Genomic DNA, 19094 nt, shown 5'->3' with positions numbered 1-19094 from the left:
CGCTGGTTGATTTGCTTTTTTGTCATGATCATGTTAGGGTATGACTGTTTGATGTTGGGTTAGGCCTGTTTCCGTCTGAATTGTATAGTACTCATGATGAATTGGGTCATGGTTATAGACTTGGAAAATAACAAACAAAATTAAATAAAAGAAAAATTTGAATGTAACCCGAAATGGACAAGTGGTATAGATATATAGACAAAAAGTATATAATGGCACGTTCCAAAAAAAAGAATAGACATCATCCCAAGATAGATATCAGCGTAACCCCTTCTACGCCTCTTATGCTGCTATTTACTAGACGACAAGAATACCCCTCTTCTCCTCTAGCCTAAGGAGAGATGAGGCATACTACTGTTGAGATACTGTGCAAAAGAATCCCACGCCCGCCCACCGTAGTACGGACAAGACCTACGGTCATTTGCTCAAACAGAACTAGTAGCATCATGCATCATCGACCAATTCGCCCGTCAATTCCTTGACATCCCTTTTGTCGAGACCAAGGAGGTAGAGGATGTCAGTTAGGCTTTCACCGTTGAGACGAGTAGGTGCTTCGAGTTGCACCTTGCTCTTGGCGCGCCAGGCGACACCGAGGCCTGCGGCGTGGAGCATGGGAAGGTCGTTGGCGCCGTCGCCGACGGCAATGGTCTGGGAGACGGGGATGTTGTTCTCTGCGGCGAGGGAATGGAGAAGAGAACGCTTTTGCTCAGCGTGGATAATAGGGAATGTTGGGACGAGTTTGCCAGTTAGGGTTTGGGATGCGGGGTCGACTTCCAGCTGTGAGGGGGTTAGTCTCAAGCACGGGAGGGAGGAAAAGGGTACGAACATGATTGGCAAAAGCGTAGTCAAGACCAAGCTCGCCAGCGAGCCATTCTGCCAGCGGCTGGAAGCCTCCACTCAGGACGGCCATCTTGAAACCAAGAGCCTTCAAGCTCTTGCACAGTTCGCGCGCACCGGGAGAGATGGTAATCACAGACTTCAGCTTGTCGAAAACATCTGCCGGAACTCCTTTGAGCAGACCGACACGTTCCTGGAGCGATTGCGAAAAGTCGAGCTCGCCATTCATGGCACGTTCTGTGATTTCCTGTCATTGACAGTCAGCATGAATTCCGACAAGGACGCGCGCATACGCGGTATCTTACCGAAACCTCCTTCTCCACTCCGATGAACTTGGCAATCTCATCAATAACCTCGTTCTGAATCAGAGTGCTATCCATATCAAACACTGCTAGTCGCTTATGCCGACGGAAGACGCTCTCCTTCTGTAGCACAACCTCCACATTCCATTCCCGCTCAAAACGCCAGATGCTCTCATGTTTTCTAAGGTCCGCAAAAGTAAGGTAGTTCGGGTTCGGAGGCGGCGAGAAGGTGACCTCGACCACACGGGGCTGGTCATCCTGGTCCAAACAACGGTGGGATGTGTTCATGCGCTGATACGGGGTAGGGAGGGTTTCTAAGATTTGCAGAAAATTGGTCAAGCACAATTGCGATACAAATGGCCCGTAGAGATGGTCAAGCGGCTCCGGCTCTGGCGCTGGGGGCTCCCGTGGGATCTTCTCGATATCAACCGTCGGGGCGGAACCAACGGGAACCATGGGGGACGGAAGTTTGTCTCCCGATCGAACATTTCCAGATACGTCGGGATGGAGATGGGGGTGAATAGGGTCGGAGGACTTGTAATAGATGGTCGCGACCAATTGGGGAGTACCGGCAGGAAGGGGATTGGCCTGATGATCGAAAATGCTATGGATGATGCCACTGTCGGTCACCTTTTCGGGATCCGGGCTAATCGGGTTGGCATTAAATGTGAGCGGCCCCCGAGCGGGTTCAGTGGCACTGCCCAAGACATCCCCAATGCTCTGGTTAATAGGGACCTGGGGCTTGTATTGCTGATGGTCCTGGATAACAGAAGTGCCTGAGAGAGTATGTCGCAGTGTCGGCCGCACTGGACGTGATGTTCCGGTGGGGTTGGCTTGAGCCATTTTGCGCATGTCGCGGATTTGACAGAAGGGGGATAAAAAGGAACGGACAGTCGAGGCGGATAATGTCTCAATCCACCAGTCTAACGCCCACCGCTTGAATCGCACTCTCTCGAGGATCTTGACGCCGTACCGAACACACGTTCAGTGCCTGTCGTCCGGTCGGGAATTCTTTGCAGATGCGGCGATCAACGAATGGCGGCACGTGGGGCCACCTGATACAAAGTCACGTGCTATGTTCATTTTTTTCACCGCTGGGCAGAAAGCGGCAGACTTTGCGATGGAGAATCTCGGCTGTCATCCTAGAAGGTGATGGGGGGAGATGCTGTGATATCAGACGGCACTGGATTATGTCTATTGCGATGACCAGTATGGGATTGACCACGGTGTGGCTAATAGTTGATAAGGTAAATTGAATTTGGCTTAAGCTGTGTGGATTTTCTTGCACTACCGTTACGTCTAAAGATACCGTTGGCTAACGTCATTCCAGATCAGGACAAAATCTTTTTCTTATCAAGCAACGGACTAAAGGCAAATCCCGAGCAGCGAAAGCCAGCCAAAGCCGAGTGCACATGCCGGATGATTGTTTTTTCGCCCAACTTCTCCGGTGTTCGCTGCTGGACGCTCCTGGATCCGTCGCGGTGCCGGGCGATGCGGCTCACATAAGCGGTTTCGGGTGACCGCAGCGACCGAACGCGCAAGAATTGCGTGATTTCCTGGGGACATGAGGAAATTGAATTTTTCAGCAAAGCTCCCCGATATGGAAGGCGGTCTCAGGCGATGTCGTGATTGCAAGCGGCAGAATGGAGGGGGCCAGTCAGTATGAAATGAGGGCACGACAGGAACTGGCTCCCTTGCGAATAATGTCATAATCGCTCGTCTTTATATCAGGCTCTTTTGCCATTGACTCCTCTACCCAACTTCTGCATCATCGTCCTGGTCCGTCTATTTGCCATTTAATACTCCAGAGTCCCCGTAGTGGACATTCAATCTACATACACACCTTTGGCTATTTGGTCTGAGCTTCTTCTCCTTTCATCTCTTCGAAAAAATTTCTCGGTTCCAAACAATCAGACACAATGCCAGCAAAGACTCCCATCAACTATCCTTCTGAGGAGGCCATTGATGCCAGAGATAGCCAAACCGAGTCTGGCTATGTCAGTGGCGGCTCCAGCGATGACTACATGCCTGAGATCGTCTTCACCAAGCCACACTTGCAGTTCCTCAACAGACAGTTGCAGTTCCTTGAACCTCAAGGTTAGTGTTACCTGCCGGCAAACCGAGTGACTGCGGACAAATCGGCTAACATAGCTGTCTAGATGTCTTGAGATGGTGCATTACCTCTCTTCCTCATCTCTTCCAGACTACTGCTTTTGGTCTCACTGGTCTCGTGACCATTGACATGTTGTCCAAGCTTGAGGTCCCCCGTCCTCAGGTTGTCGATCTGATCTTCCTCGACACGCTCCACCACTTCAAGGAAACTCTTGACCTCGTCGACCGCGTCCGCAGAAGGTACCCAAACAACAACATCCACGTTTACAAGCCAGAGGGCGTCAACTCCGAAGAGGAATTCGCCAAAAAGTTCGGTCCTCGCCTTTGGGAGACCGACGACCAATTCTACGACTGGGTTGCCAAGGTTGAGCCTGCCCAGCGTGCCTACCGGGAACTCAATGTCCACGCCGTCCTTACTGGCCGCCGTCGGAGCCAGGGCGGCAAGCGTGGTGACCTCGACGTGATCGAGGTTGACGAGGCCGGTCTCATCAAGATCAACCCCTTCGCCAACTGGTCCTTCGACCAAGTCAAGCGGTACGTCAAGGAAAACAACGTGCCCTACAACGAGCTTCTCGACCGGGGCTACAAGAGTGTCGGTGACTACCACTCGACACAGCCCGTCAAAGAGAACGAGGACGAGCGCTCCGGTCGTTGGAAGGGTCAGGAGAAGACCGAGTGCGGTATCCACAACCCACGGTCGAAGTACGCCCAATACCTCATGGACTTGGAACGAAAGCGACAAGAAGAAGCCCTCACGTCCGCATTGCAAACACAGCTTTCGACTGCTCAATAAGCATATGCTGACATGAACTTTTCTTCCATTTTCATTTGCATTGGATACGGCGTTGGACATTTGGGTATCTCTACATTAGCGGCGTTTTGTGCTTGAGGGATTATATACCATTGCGGGTTTACTTTATTTATGATTCCGGGATTATGTCAATTCGAACCCAGTGTGTATCGGGTTCTGTATAGAGCGAATTAGCAAAAAGTTGCCTATCTAGAAATGACTACTATAATGAATGATAGATGACTGTTCATACAATTACCTTCTTTCGTCCTTTCAGTTTTACTGTGTGTTTCGCTTGGGCCGGTGCCGGAAGATCGTACTGTGGGGCACTAGCCCTATTTCGGAGGTCTTCATTCCGGGGTAGTACTTTGTGTACAGGATCCTTGTTCAAGGGATTGAGTGCAATAGCCAGACGGTCTTCGTTCAGTCCAGTTGGTTGCATTTGCACAAGTCTTCATAACTTTCCTAGCGCTGCGTTGTTATGCTTCACGTTTCGTATAACAGTAGCTGTGTTGCCAATATATATCGACATATCCCATGTCGAGCACGCCAAAGATCTTTTAGTTTGAACACCTGTCCGTTGAAAGAAGACTCCACAAAAGACCGCTGTGGAGGGGACTTAGGAGGAGAGAAAGAGAAGGGGAGGAGGGGATAAAAAGGAAGGAAATGCCTTTTCCTAAATCTTCTCTTCTATTCACACCACGATACACATGAAGCAGACATAGCAAGTTTTCAAGAGACTGCCATGTATATGTATCATTATTATAAACAGACATGTAATTCAAACTGAGCCTTTTTGATTCGTATAGACCGTGCTGCTATATGGGAGCGCAGTCCGATCTTATCAATCTTATCTTCATTGCCTGCATATTCAGGCCGATCTTAGTTCCTTGATCAACAGGGCACCTACCGTAAGAGTATGTATTCAGGCTATCTACGTACATGTTGGCGTAGTGGGATAATCTGATTGAATATTCTGGATACTGCTGTTTGATACTGTTATATTTTTTTTTGCCTTTGTCGCCCCTTGGCCATTAAGGACTGGTTTCCCGCGTGCGAATATGGGATAACTAACGATTGTACTCTTGTATGTGCCGTGATCCATGATTATCCCTGACAGTGGGTAGGAACAAAGGAATTAGATTGACAATTACGCTTATTATAGGCAAATCATATCTCCCCTCCCCAATCATATCTGTGCGTAGCTGCGAACTCGAATCTGTCGAGTACGCATGCTGCGTTTACGCAGGCATTATCGGGTCGGTGGATGTCATATTAACAGAACCCACACGGGCTCAGCCGCTGTGGGAACAGGGACCAGGGACTATGGAATGGCTATGTTCATTATTGTTCTCACGTGGTAGACTGGGACAGTTCAATAGTGTACGTAATGCAATTAAACGTCTCTGGCAATGTGAACGGACCCCTGCCAAGATATACTCCGCAATAGACATGAGGCATCTGGTGCGTACTCAGTTTTGAGACAAGTGATTACGCCAGAGAGAAATTGTTTACTTTTTGCAGGCACTTTACATCAAGCAAATATGAGACAGTGTCTATGGGAGGCGCGTCAGATGAGTATGCGTTCGTTTCAAGATTCGTATGCAGATGTACTAGATATACAGCCACAACAAGGGCACCCCTGGCTAGCGAGCACAACTACTCAGATTATGATGTTACTGGAGCACCACGTAATAAAGACTTACACTCCTGACAATCATGCTCGTGATGAGAATTGCCAGATAGGGTTATAGTCACGTGTTGCCAAGACCAACATCGTCGGGATCACGCAAAGGCGGTGGGCAATGGCGTGATCCCGGGCGCCACGTGACGGCGGTTACAGCGTTCTAGAAGAATGAGATAAAGGCATGAATATCAAGATGGACAGTGGTTGTATTTGTATGGTGCTGGTACAGAACTGAACACTCTGCAGATAACCCATGAACAGGAGAACGGGAAGCATACGTATGCGAAACCCCGAAGGCCTCAGGCCCCCTGAAAATCGTGACGATCGAGTCTTGAGTACCGTACGGAGTACTCTGTAGAGAAGTCCTCCGGAGTCGTTGTATGCATTTCCTCGGAGAAGTTGTTTGGATAGCACTCGTACAGAGAGCGTGGAGAGTAAGATATCTATCCGTACAAAACAGAATTTGACAAGCACGCCATACCGTAAGGCTATGACAAAAGTCGAGATGTGATGGCCCCTCCAGTGTATTCCGTATAAGTCTTTCCAAGAATATTAACCATGGAAACGGCCGTGCGAAAATGAGAATCGACTGTCGTACGTACTCGAGCTCCACCACTAGTATTAGGAGCATAAAATAAACCTGTCCTGTTTCTCTTCTCTTATTTTCTTCTCCTCCTCCTCTTTCTCTTCATCTTCCTCTCATTCATCTCATCTCATTCTTTTATTGTTTTAACGCATAATACACAATGGCCAACTCTCCCCACGGTGGTGTCCTCAAGGACCTCCTCGCCCGCGATGCCCCTCGCAACAACGAGCTCTCTGCTGAGGCCGAGACTCTGCCTGCTGTCGTTCTCAATGAGCGCCAGCTGTGCGATCTTGAGCTGATTATGAACGGTGGTTTCTCTCCTCTTGAGGGTATGTCTTGATTTCCTGCAGTGGTGGAGTGCAGCGCAGTGCAGATGCTGATCAGTGCAGGCTTCATGAACGAGAAGGACTGGAGCAGGTAATTTCTACACGGAAAAGTCGAGAGAGAAAGACGCAGCGAATACTAATTGACCAAGTGTCTGCGAAAACGTCCGTCTCGCTGATGGCAACCTCTTCTCTATGCCCATTACCCTCGATGTCTCCCAGCAGACAGTCTCCGACAACAACCTCCAGCCCGGCGCCCGCATTACCCTGCGCGACTTCCGTGACGACCGGAACCTGGCTATCCTGACTATTGACGACATCTACCGTCCCGATAAGTGAGTTTTTTTCTTTTCTATTGCCCCTCCATCTTCCCGAATCCTCTCCGCCACTCGGTACGGAAACTCGCCGATATCCGACCGCGGTCCGGTAATTCGGGGTGTTTCTTTGGCGCAAACTACACCATTGACCTGCTGTATAACCTGAAAACTAACGCAAATACAGGCAAAAGGAAGCCAAGCTTGTCTTTGGTGGTGACGAGGACCACCCCGCCGTCAAGTACCTCTACACCAAGACTGAAGAGTTCTACGTTGGTGGAAAGATCGAGGCCGTCAACAAGCTCGCCCACTACGACTATGTCGCTCTGCGCTACACTCCCGCAGAGCTGCGCATTCACTTCGACAAGCTCGGCTGGAACCGAGTTGTCGCCTTCCAGACCAGAAACCCCATGCACAGAGCTCACCGTGAGCTGACCGTCCGTGCCGCCCGCGCCCAGCAGGCCAACGTCCTCATCCACCCCGTTGTCGGTCTGACCAAGCCCGGTGACATTGACCACTTCACCCGTGTCCGTGCCTACCAGGCTCTCCTCCCCAGCTACCCTAACGGTATGGCCGTCCTGGGTCTCTTGCCCTTGGCCATGCGTATGGGTGGTCCCCGTGAGGCCATCTGGCACGCCATCATCCGGAAGAACCATGGTGCCACTCACTTCATTGTTGGTCGTGACCACGCCGGTCCCGGTAAGAATTCCAAGGGTGAGGAGTTCTACGGTCCTTATGACGCTCAGCACGCCGTCGAGAAGTACAAGGCCGAGCTGGGCATCGAGGTCGTCGAGTTCCAGCAGGTCACCTACTGCCCCGACGACGACGAGTACCGCCCCAAGGACGAGGTCCCCGCTGGTGTCCGCACCCTCGATATCTCCGGTACTGAGCTCCGCAAGCGTCTCCGCACCGGTGCTCACATCCCCGAGTGGTTTTCGTACCCCGAGGTCGTCAAGATCCTGCGCGAGTCGAACCCTCCTCGTGCCTCCCAGGGGTTCACCATCTTTCTTACCGGTTACATCAACTCCGGCAAGGACGCCATTGCCCGTGCTCTGCAGGCTACCCTGAACCAGCAGGGCGGTCGCTCCGTCTCGCTGCTTCTTGGTGACACCGTCCGCCACGAACTCTCCTCCGAGCTTGGCTTCTCCCGCGAGGACCGCCACAAGAACATCCAGCGTATCTCTTTCGTCGCTGGTGAGCTGACCCGCGCCGGTGCCGCCGTCATCGCCGCCCCCATTGCCCCCCACGAGCACTCCCGCAAGGCCGCCCGTGAGGCCGTCTCCCAGCTGGGTGGTTCTTTCTTCCTTGTTCACGTCAATACCCCGCTCGAGTACTGTGAGAAGACCGACAAGCGCGGCATCTACGCCAAGGCTCGCGCTGGTGAGATCCAGGGTTTCACCGGAGTTGATGACTCGTACGAGACTCCTACTGACGCCGACCTCACCGTCGACGTCTCTAAGCAGAGTGTTCGCAGCATTGTTCACGAGATCGTTCTCATGCTTGAGAGCGAGGGCTACTTTGACCGTGCGTAAATTAGCGTTGGCGCTTTGGGATTGTTTTAGTTTGGGTTGGATACAGATGTTCTGTATGAATAAAATTTTCTTTGTTAATAGAATATGACTGTAATTTCTTTCTCACCATACTGCTACTATATCAGAGTACTAGTACAATATTGAGCCGTAGTAGAAGTATATTGCTTCGAACGTCACGTGAAAGACAAACCTGATAAACAATACAAACACAAATTTACTCCGCCGACTTCACGATAACTGATGTTCGTATTCCTCTAAGAGACCTCATAATCAACATCACAGAACACAATGCTATTACCACGCAACATCAGCCGAATACCCCGAATTACACGGCCCCTACGCCCTCCAAGCATCCGACCTCAAGTTCACCACCAAAATCGACTCTTCACCCAAACCTCGAACCACCAGCTCGTCTCCCCCGCGCTAACCCGCCCTCAACTCCCCTTCCTCAGCACAAGCACCCGCCTCACACCATGGCCAATTCACCTCCGCCAACACTTCGCGCGTCTCATGTCGACAGAAAGCCGCGACTACTACCGTCGCCGGATCTCCCGTGGCCTCCGCATCGGTCTGAGCTTCTATGCGATCCTGGTGCTGTTCCAGGTGATCAAGCTGGGAATGTACCAGGAAGGCATTGAGCATCAGTGGCCGACGCCGGAGGAGTGGACGTGGAAGAGTAGATGGTGTCTACGGTCTGCGCGGGCGTTGATGCACCCCGAGGAGATTGGAAGGCTGATGACGAATTGGCCGATGGTTGCGGGGTACCTGCGGGAATTGATTGAGCGGTTGGAAGATCTCAATGGGGAAGGGAAGGGGCTCGAAGTTGGAGAGAACGGGTTTGATGTTTCCGGCAAGAGTGAGCCCTGGAGACGCGGGTATTTCCAGGCATTGATGGGTGCGGCAAAGGCCGCGGAAAATCTGGATGGGTGGCTGACGGATCGGAAGCAGAGGATTTCAGCGCCCGCAGAGTATGTGGTTGGTCCGTCAAACCCCAGGCCCAAGCCTATGCCTGCTGGTCAGAAGAAGGTGCCTAGGGAGGAGGATAGTGAGGCTGCGTCGCCGAGTGCGGAGACGTTTTATATCAAGATCCTGACGACGAATGGGTTTGAGACGAGGCAGAAGGTGGATGCTGCGCTGGCATATGCGGATTGGTTGGATTATAAGGGATTAAAGGAGACGGCGGGTGATATGTATATATGGGCTATGGATATCGCGTCTACGGGATTGTCTGTGGATGCGGGCAAGGTCGTGGACCGGAGAACTGGTGTGTTGAAGAACAACAGCAACGCGCCTGCATCTGATAATATTATTCGTGTCTCGACAGCTCTTGCAGTTCACCATGCAAAGCAGGGCAATCTATCCAACGCCCTATCCATCTTCACCTCAGTCCTGAAAGCCCGCCGCTCCTCACCACCCGGTGACACAGCAACAATCCCAGCCGTCCCCTCTCCCGCTACAGCCAACAATGATGCCATCTCCTCCCTCTTCTACTCTATCAGAAACATGCTCGTCCCAGCCGAATACCCACCCCCACCACCATCAGGAAACGACCCACCCCTCCGCAACCCATCCGCTATCTGCGACGAAGCAGCCCTGATGACCTACATCGGCGAAATTATCTACGCATCCTCATCCAAAGAAACAGGCCTAGCCTGGACACGTGACGCTGTCGACACCGCCGAAGCCACCGTTCTCGAACTGGGCTCTCCAACCGTCGACTCCGACGGCAACCCGCGCCAACGCTGCGCAGAGTGTCTCAAAGTTGGCCTCGAGAACTGGCGAACTATGGTTGGAAACTTGGTAGCGCGCGCTGAGCTGGAGGAAATCCAGGCTGCTGATAAAGCGCAGAGTTCATGGTTCGGAGGGGAGAAGAGCGTTAAGGCTAAGGCGCTTGAGCGGAAACGGTGGGAGGCTGAGAAGTTGATTCTGGAAGATCGGGCTAGGAAGTTGAGATCGATCATTGAGGGGGAGACTGGGTTTGAAGGGATTATACCCGGGAGTTCGTTGTTCGTTTAGGGCTCCCCTCTCTTTATGTATATTAGGTATTTAGGTTGATGTGGTAGTGTAATATACTCTTCCATTGCATAGACATGACCTTCGATCAATCGCCTCTCGGATCCATACAAACAAGCGCCCCATTAATATGACTCGCAAAAAAAACGGGATCGGATTTTGCCCAATGCAATATCAAGCGCAACCCTCCTCTCCTCCGGCAGGCGTCTACACAAAACCTCCATTTCCCACTCCTCCTGGACAACCTGAGGACATAGTAGTCGTAGTTGCTATTTTACGTCGGTAACAGATTACAGTTGAGGCCACCCGACCGCAGACCTCAGCGCACCCTTTAGCAATTCACGTGATATGAGGCCACCCTAGGTAATCATAAACATTGATCGTTTCCATGATGAGAACTATTTATACGAAACATGTGTAAGGTATGTTACATAGTGCGGTAAGGCCAGGGTGGGCTGAGCCTTTAGATTTGAGGTCACATGCGCCAAGGACCCCACTTAAAGGGTGCGCTGAGGTCTGCGGTCGGGTGGCCTCAACTGTAATCTGCGTCGGGAAGGCGGTGGATAGATCAAAACAGATCACGTGCCGCGGGGTCCCGAAACGGAACATACGACGGGGACCTGAGTACATACACTTTGTAAGAGCTCAGTACGAGTCTTGAAACTCTGGTCACGGAAATATGTCGGTACGAGTTTTGCTTAGTAATAAAATACCAAGACTCGCACTGAGGTGTTAGTAAGCTCGTGCTGACCATGTACCCGACTTTGTATTTGTACTACAAAGGGCATGGCAGTCACGTGCTAGTTTGATATCACGTGGCACCGATGTTCAATTAAGATTCCCAAAATAGTTATTTTTGCGGTCAAAAGTGGATCCCGGGGTAACTGGGGTTATTTATTAAGAGCAGTCGGCCGAGTGCATAAGATGGAGGGGCTCATGAAAGGGTCCATTGGCTCTGGCCACATATTGTAAAATTTTCTATACCCAGCTGTATATATTGGGCAGTGTAAAATCGTTGCACTGCGCCCATATTGTATTCATTCTGTACATACTATACCGTTTTTGTCCTAAAGATCATGGCATTTGCGCGCAGATTAGCTATTCTCCCCGGTGGCCTTGGTAGGTATCAAGATGATCAGAATAACAAGCGAAGGCCCGTTGACTCAATGGCACACCAGGTGGCCTTGGCTCAAGCATAGGCAAGAAACTCAGACAGCAAGGTGCCCGCCTTGCAATTCTCTACGCCCCATTTGAAGCCGACCGTCGAGACGAGCTGCTCGAGGCCGGATACGCGGGGGCAACGAACACAGCAGACGACATCCGGACATATGCATGCGACATCACATCCCCGGAATCCGTGCAGTCGGCGTTCGACACATTGGAGAAAGAGATGGTCGCGCCATCGACATCTTCCCCAGCCGAAAGGGCATTCCCAAGTATCCTGGTCAACACCGCGGGATATGTATCCTTGAATGACATGGAGCACACACCTCCCGCAGAAACCATGAAACACCTCACCACCAACGTAATGGGTCCCATGCTATGCTCTCAAGCATTCGCACGGCTTTATTTCGCCGCATCAAAAGCCGCAGAGTCATCCACAAGCCCTCCCCCACCAGGAAGGATCGTCAACATCGCATCACAGGCAGCGTACGTAGCGCTGCCGAAGCAAAGCGCATACTGCGCTTCCAAAGCAGCCCTCCTGGGCTTGACCCGCTCTATGGCATCCGAGTGGGGAGGTCGCGGTATTGCTTCGAACACGGTATCGCCTACCGTTGCGTGGACGGAGCTGGCGCAGAAGGCTTGGGGAGACGCTTCTGTGAAAGAGGCTATGTTGCAGGCTATTCCGACGGGCAAGTTTGCGATGCCGGAGGAGGTTGCGGATTCTGTGCTTTTCTTGTGTCAGGTGAGTGATGAAAGAAAGGCGGTTTAGGGGTTTTGAGTTGGCTGAGTCTAATGGTGAATAGGATTCGAGCGCTATGATTAATGGCGCGGATATTAAGATTGATGGTGGTTATACCATCCGGTGATTTCTTAGGGGGATGTGAATGTACAGAGGTAATATGTTGAATACCAAGGCTGCAATGCCATTTTTTCCCAGAGTAGTTGGCTCCATTGCCTTCTCTTCACCCTGAATTTACTTCTCTCTTTTCTCCATCCTTATCCACGTTTTATATGAACTCGATTTGTGAATGCATTGTCTTTTTTTTTTCTTCCCCATAAGACGAAGATACCATGCGCCAGGAAACACCTACAGAATAGATGTGTATATAAATCCAGTATGCAATTAAACACTCGATATGGTAACAAGGGTATGAACTTTTCTTCCTTCTTAGGACGAGCCTCTCAACCGGTGCGTCCCCTCAACCAATCCCCGTAACCCCGTCAGGCCCAGCCAGACAGCTTCCTCGGTACGGATAGTTCTGCTCCCTTGTCCGGGGAGAATATTAACCCAGTGATCAAACAATTTCTCCGCCTCAGTCGGACGAATACCCATTTCGCGCAGTTGGTGATCGTTCCGGACGGCGGTCTCGAGACCCGCGACACCGCCAAAGATGATAAGGAGATGTTTGTAGCCTGGATCACCTCCACCACCATCGCCTTCATCCTGCTTCAGGACCTCGGTGAGAGGCGCGCCGCGCTCTGAGGTACCGAAGGAGAGATCATATCCGCCATCGAACGGACATTCTTCAAAGACAGACGAGAGACGCCCACAGCGGCGCACGGAGTAACCCCAGTAATACCCAGCTTCCGTACGAGGCGCGGAGGAGTCAACAGCTTCTGCGTTATCGGGTTCATCCTGGGACGAAAACCGCACAGTAACGCGCGCATTATCGAAATACTGCTCATTTGTAACGTTCACTTTTTGCGGTAACCCGGTATCCACGACTGTTTCAGAGATAGCAACCCCATCGCGGTAATCACACCATTCATTCGCGCGCAGATGATGCGGCATATCCAAACTAGGCAGCAAACCGGCGGTTCGCAGATTGGGGTGCATGGGGAAGAGGTGTTTCCGCAGATACGGCGGGGTTTCGAGGTACGACAAGAGATGTGCGAGGTAGTGCGAGGGGTCGGAGTAGGCTGTAAAATAGCCCGGTTGGGAGCCATCCCTGCTGATTTGATGCTTTGTTTCGGTCATAGGGGAGTCGTTGGCGTCGTTTGAGTCGTTATAGTTCTTTTTGGTGTTATTGCTCTTCTCATCGTCGTCGAAAATAATCACTTCATCCACGCAAAAAACGGCGAGAGCTCGTGCAATACTTCCGGCAAGGAATGATTTCTGTTCGACGGAATGACAACTGTCGCAAACAAGGTACATTGTCAGCTAAGGCCATTGTTGACTCGGGTCTCGGGGGAGGCATACTTGGCCACGATACTTCCCGGAATCGCAATGCTCAGGGTATGCGACCGGCCTCCCTTTGGGGTGAAAACGGCCGTGGGCTTCGAGGTGAAGATGTCGTCTTGGTTGTCATTCCGGCCATTGTTCTGGTCGTGGGACGTCTTGCGCTTCTTCGGGGTGTTAGCGGGTGCACGAGGACAGGTATGGCGACACACGTACCTTGGCATTGGGCCCTTTCATCTTGGGGAGAGGCTGGTTAGCGGAAAAGGAGAGTTATATTATGATATATTGACTTTGACAGTTGTCTAATGGGATCGGATCAAAAGGCGTGTCCGCATTTCCAAAAATTTTTGCGGTCCCTGGGCGATGACGTCATGCTCCGCCGACAATACAGATGAAAGATTGTAAATGAATGAATTCAACATCAACAACTACGATTGAACATAACACCACGACGGTTAATACATGGAATGTGATGCACCCTGCTCGTGCAATTCTTCACTATTCAACTGCTCCAGAACCTCTCCCGATGAAGAGCTAGCCACCCGATCAGCCCCAGCCTTCATCATCTCAATAACCTCTTCCGAAGTCTTGAAATCACCACTCGCCTTGACCTTCGTTCCCCTACCAACAGCATCGACAGTAGCCCTCATCAAACCTATAGTCTCGGTCGACGGATACGGCTCCTTAGTTCCCGTGCAGGACTTGACGAAATCAGCCCCCGCAAGGCTCGCAATGACACAACCCGCAATGACCTCGTCGCGAGTCAACACCGGCGTCTCAAGAGTGACTTTCAACTTAGCATCTGCTGCGACCTTGCGCACTTCAAGGATATCCGCATAGACCTCCGTGTACCTCTGTTGTTTCAGGAACGAGAAGTTGACAACCATGTCGATCTCCGTCGCGCCCTGCTCGAGGGCAACCCGCGCTTCGTTCTCTTTTGATTCGGTGTCCTCTTTGCCGTCCGGGTGGCCCACGACGCAGTCCACGGCGACTTCTTGGGCTTTTTCGAGGCCCCGTACTGCTTGCCGCACATGCTTGGGACGGACGCAGACCGAGGCGAACCGGTGAAATTGGGCGTCGGCGCAGAGCTTGTCTACATCCTCCTCCGTTGCGGAATCGAGCACTAGGGTGTGGTCGAGGGAACGGTAGATAATTCCTGGGCGTGGGGTATGGTATACGTTGTAGGTGCTGGGTAGGGAGTCTCGCATTGCCGAGATCAGAGCCGCCCACTCGTCGTTGGTGTTCGGGGTTTTGATCGAAGTCATGGTGATATACGTGGCCAGGTATCTATATGAGGGTCAATGCCGTCCCTAAGGTTCAACGAGAGACCATACCAAGTGAGTCGGATTCCAGTAGGCCTGCAGATATTTTGCGAAAGCAATTGTGCTCGAATTGATCCCCTCTGGCTGCTATTTCCCTTCGACGACAAAATCGAGAGCCACGTGAATGATACTGCATCATGATGCAGCGATGACCCTCGTCCAAGCAAATACGGAACTCATCCCGTACCAGAGCCACAGGTGTCATTACCAGACAAGGCCCGGACAGAAATGCCATCTGAAACGTCCTATTCCTATAACTCTAGGAAACTCAATATGATCATTCCATTTTACTCACTGACACCCTCGTCAACAGGCCTCGTATTGAAGCATTGAAAGCACGCACAACCCTGCACACACGCTCGTCTTGTCGCTCAATCCTTTCAACATCCTCCCCGGCAAGGAGCACACTCCGGGTCGCGAATATCATCTACCCGTCCAACCCGTCCTATTCTTCTCGGCCCAGGGCCTCCAGGACCACCGGGACCTCCTGCGCCACTTCCGCTATAGCCTCCCAACCTGTCTCCTCGGCGGGCAACGTTGAATTGCGAGTTCTGGGCGGCGGTGTACGGGTCGAACTAGTAAAACAAAACAGAATAATCAGCTGTGTCCTGATTTATCGTAGTCGTAGAGTGATATAGTTGATGGATGGCGTACAGTCGCATGCGAATAACCATTCCTTCAAAACGGACACAAGGACAATCAAGACAAGATAAACGTACCGAGAGAAGACTCGTGAAATAAAGACCGAAAAAGACGTAGACAGACTCAAAGAAGCGCGAAATGCGAACGGAGACCGGTGGTCTGCGACAATCGATCTTGTTAGCTGCCTCCGCGGCGGTGATTCTTCGATGAAGTTAGGTTATTTTAACTTACCCTTCAAGCACTTCTCCGTTGGATACGTAAGTTTTGTTGTTGTCTCCGGCCATGATGTTATAGATTGATGGTGGTTGATGGTGGTTGATGATGATGTTGGATGATCGGCAAAGGTTGGAGAGGCTCAAGTCTGGACTTTAGCGGAGACACTACAGAGTAGTCCCGTGACTCTCATGTGAAACGAGGGGAATCTGTAGAAGAACGGAGAACCAGGAAATGAATAGAATGGAATTTCATGAATCCGAATCTATATATGGGTATCGCTAATTTTATTTTCCCACATCCAACTCCGTTGTTGAAACCAAGAAAGTAATAATCATGATCATCATCAGCCGTCATTAAACCATGGCCATTGGTCATCTAGAAGTCCTTCCATCCCTCTTCATTCATTATAGACGGATCCCGCAGCTCGTCCAGACCCTTGAATCCTTCTTCGACAACCCACTTCTGTTCATTAGGCCGATGCAAGACATGGCAGCTGACGCCAACCACCAACAGTCCTGGAGGCCGCGAGCCCTCTGCCTCAAATGCTGTGCATACATGCTCCAAAGTTGTCCGGATAACGCGCTGGTCAGTGCACGAGGCGCGCTCAATGATAGCACACGGCGTGTCTCTGGGCCAAGGTGTACGAGGCCGGGCGCCACTGTCCTCTGCTGGTGCATTGACCAGCGATTCCACGAGAGCTGAGAGCCGGTGAAGGGCCATCAAGAAGACCACTGTTTGTGTAGGCACGTAGGTAGGAGGTTCAGGTGCTGCACCATTCCGGCCAGTTCCTGTGCAGATCAGAACCTGGTCCGTTGCGCCGCGATGGGTTGCTGGGATTTCAGCGAACAAGGAGGCGCTCAGTGCGCTGGTGATGCCCGGTAGGACCAAGGGAATGTGGCCTTCGTTGCGGAAGAATTCAAACTCTTCGCCTCCACGGCCGTACAGGTAGGGATCGCCCTGCTTCAGGCGGAGTACCTGTTTCCCGCTGCGCAATGCCTTTAGTCCCATTTGAAGGAACTCTTCTTGCGCCTGGTCTGCGTTCCCGGGGAATTTGCGGGAAATCTGGACTTCCGTCCTCCGAGGGATCAAGTTTAGAACAGGCTCTGGTACGAGCTTGTCTGCCAGAATGATGTCTGCGCTTTGGATGGCATGATATGTGGCCCGGGTGAGCATATCGGGGTGTCCCGGACCAGAACCAGCCAGGATAATCTTTCCTTTCCTCGCTGTTACGCCGTTGACTTCTCGCGCATTGTTATTCCCAGACGAGTAGGCCTTGAGGATGTCGTCGATATCAGAGTCCGTGATAGAGGCAAGTTTGCGGAGTGGCCAGTATTCACAAATCTGAGAAAGCCAACGTATGCGTCTCGTTCTAGTCATGTAAACTTCGTCATCTGTAGCTAATGTGTTGAACGTGTGCTTTTGGCCCGTTGCATCATCATCATCTCCCTCGAAAGCCGTATCGCAAAGTCCGGCAGCTTGATCTTCTTCCCACAGGCGACGCCTCACTGCACCTAGTCTGTCGATGGCGCTTCCAAGGTTTGTTGGTAATGAAGAAGAAACCTCCCTTCTTAAGCGTGAAGCAAGCTTACATCCACGTCCTGATGTTGTGATACCAACGTGAAGAGGGCCATCCGAGTACGTAGAAAGCAAAGTAAATGTGCAAAGCTCCGGGGCGTCTGATACATTGACCGGAATCCTAAAACGTCGACACAGTTTCGCAATGTGTGGGCCTGTGAAGATGTTAGAAACCAGCCATGACCTCGAACAAAAGCATGGTCAAGACATACTCAGCGGGTGATTACCGCCCAAAGTGACAAAGACCATGTCCACAACACGGTCAACTTCTTCCCGCCCCAAAGTCGTCAAATCGTCGTCTTGGAATTCTTTGCGTACCCATTCTGCTGAACCGTTTTGAATGCGTTCAGACAAAGTATATTGCAGATCAGCCGTTTCTGGTGCAATGATAATCGGCTTTGCACCGGCGTCCAGGCTCTTGCTGCAACGAGCAGCTGCCAGAGGGTTTGATCCGATGATCAAATGCACCTGTGATTCGACATTCACGGCCGCCAGCAATGGTGCTCGAGGGCCGTTATCACACGATGCATCCTTCATCGTGCCGGTTTGCCACAGGAACGTTCGTATGGCTGAAAATTAGCGAACAATCACTCAGTATGGCCTAAGATAGAATTGACGACGTCTTGGTCCAAGTTAAGTGAATCGACAAAAAGCCGATCTGGACACAGACGATATTTGAACTCTGCAAACTCAAAGCTCCGCGGAAAAATCCCCACGAATCGACGATAACAGCAACACTTTCCAGTGACTGACAACGATGACAGCCCGATAAGCGTATCTGTGGCAATTGATAACGCACGAGATTCTTCCCGAATGAAATTAGGATTTCGCGCAGTAATCGCTGCTTGAAATTTTTTCTTCTTATACTCGATCTGATCCTAATTGGCAAATCCCGATGCAGTCAATTTGATATTGCGTGATCGGAAAGTGGCTTAGTAAGCATCCGGGGAATGACTGGCCAGTTGACAGCAGTCGCTTGATGTAAAGAGAATAGGCATGGTCTCATTGGCCTGGAAAGGGGCATAATATTAGTGCAAATTATGCTGGACTCATTAGTCTAGTGCAACCTGGATTGTTGTTCATCTGGCATGGTGAGAGCGGATCAATCTTGCTCTTAAAGAGCACTGCACGGTACTCTGTCCTGTAACTGCATTGCAACTTAGAGAGACGTTCAGTAAGCAATAGATCAATGCTAGATTCAAACATCTCAAGTTCTGTCGTTGAGCAAGTGTCCAAGAGCAATGAAGAGGACGTTTGTTGACAGCGCGAGAACAGCTGTAGATCGCGCGATAGCGCTGTGGTCACGTGCGGCAGAGCTTCCGCCGCCAGCTCGTCCTCCGCAAAGGGCGTTGATGATGTCCGTCGTTAGAGCTTCATCCATTCTCCTCCAAATCACACGTCACCCTCATTCTTTGTCTGCAGGCAGGTCGCATTTGCCGTTTGCGCTGAGTCACGACAACTCTATCTTTCTATCCTCGATTCCAGAGACCAGTCTGAAGC

The 19094-nt window shown here is 51.3% G+C and overlaps 9 protein-coding genes across 9 annotated transcripts; 4 read left to right on the top strand and 5 right to left on the bottom strand.

Moving 5' to 3' along the window:
- Positions 1-444: 444 nt before the first annotated feature.
- ACHE_70425S (phosphoserine phosphatase SerB) lies at positions 445-1982 on the bottom strand (the record flags this gene model as incomplete). The annotated part of the gene is made up of 3 exons (XM_043282757.1): positions 445-777; positions 827-1084; positions 1143-1982. The coding sequence occupies 3 exons, from the start codon at positions 1980-1982 to the stop codon at positions 445-447; spliced, it is 1431 nt and encodes a 476-aa protein (XP_043140104.1).
- A 1076-nt stretch (positions 1983-3058) lies between these two features.
- Positions 3059-4044, top strand: met16 (phosphoadenylyl-sulfate reductase (thioredoxin); the record flags this gene model as incomplete). The annotated part of the gene is made up of 2 exons (XM_043282756.1): positions 3059-3236; positions 3299-4044. 2 exons carry the CDS (start codon positions 3059-3061, stop codon positions 4042-4044), a joined length of 924 nt encoding a protein of 307 aa, XP_043140103.1.
- Positions 4045-6474: 2430 nt separating this feature from the next.
- sC (sulfate adenylyltransferase) lies at positions 6475-8483 on the top strand (the record flags this gene model as incomplete). Its single annotated transcript, XM_043282755.1, has 4 exons — positions 6475-6643; positions 6704-6731; positions 6790-6972; positions 7139-8483. 4 exons carry the CDS (start codon positions 6475-6477, stop codon positions 8481-8483), a joined length of 1725 nt encoding a protein of 574 aa, XP_043140102.1.
- A 288-nt stretch (positions 8484-8771) lies between these two features.
- ACHE_70422A (uncharacterized protein) lies at positions 8772-10499 on the top strand (the record flags this gene model as incomplete). Its single annotated transcript, XM_043282754.1, has 1 exon — positions 8772-10499. One exon carries the CDS (start codon positions 8772-8774, stop codon positions 10497-10499), a length of 1728 nt encoding a protein of 575 aa, XP_043140101.1.
- A 1073-nt stretch (positions 10500-11572) lies between these two features.
- ACHE_70421A (uncharacterized protein) lies at positions 11573-12526 on the top strand (the record flags this gene model as incomplete). Its single annotated transcript, XM_043282752.1, has 3 exons — positions 11573-11615; positions 11675-12402; positions 12464-12526. The coding sequence occupies 3 exons, from the start codon at positions 11573-11575 to the stop codon at positions 12524-12526; spliced, it is 834 nt and encodes a 277-aa protein (XP_043140100.1).
- A 302-nt stretch (positions 12527-12828) lies between these two features.
- ACHE_70420S (RNA methyltransferase) lies at positions 12829-14076 on the bottom strand (the record flags this gene model as incomplete). The annotated part of the gene is made up of 3 exons (XM_043282751.1): positions 12829-13795; positions 13861-14006; positions 14056-14076. The coding sequence occupies 3 exons, from the start codon at positions 14074-14076 to the stop codon at positions 12829-12831; spliced, it is 1134 nt and encodes a 377-aa protein (XP_043140099.1).
- A 218-nt stretch (positions 14077-14294) lies between these two features.
- ACHE_70419S (2-deoxyribose-5-phosphate aldolase) lies at positions 14295-15104 on the bottom strand (the record flags this gene model as incomplete). Its single annotated transcript, XM_043282750.1, has 1 exon — positions 14295-15104. The coding sequence occupies one exon, from the start codon at positions 15102-15104 to the stop codon at positions 14295-14297; it is 810 nt and encodes a 269-aa protein (XP_043140098.1).
- Positions 15105-15541: 437 nt separating this feature from the next.
- Positions 15542-16087, bottom strand: ACHE_70418S (uncharacterized protein; the record flags this gene model as incomplete). Its single annotated transcript, XM_043282749.1, has 3 exons — positions 15542-15736; positions 15881-15962; positions 16035-16087. The coding sequence occupies 3 exons, from the start codon at positions 16085-16087 to the stop codon at positions 15542-15544; spliced, it is 330 nt and encodes a 109-aa protein (XP_043140097.1).
- A 307-nt stretch (positions 16088-16394) lies between these two features.
- ACHE_70417S (putative siroheme synthase) lies at positions 16395-18131 on the bottom strand (the record flags this gene model as incomplete). The annotated part of the gene is made up of 2 exons (XM_043282748.1): positions 16395-17749; positions 17807-18131. 2 exons carry the CDS (start codon positions 18129-18131, stop codon positions 16395-16397), a joined length of 1680 nt encoding a protein of 559 aa, XP_043140096.1.
- Between the last annotated feature and the right edge of the window lie 963 nt (positions 18132-19094).

Source organism: Aspergillus chevalieri, chromosome 7 (genome assembly GCF_016861735.1).
Source record: "Aspergillus chevalieri M1 DNA, chromosome 7, nearly complete sequence".
NCBI classification, from domain to species: Eukaryota; Fungi; Ascomycota; class Eurotiomycetes; order Eurotiales; family Aspergillaceae; genus Aspergillus; species Aspergillus chevalieri.
Note: the sequence above shows the minus strand (reverse complement) of the source record. Positions and strands in the feature narration are given on the sequence as shown.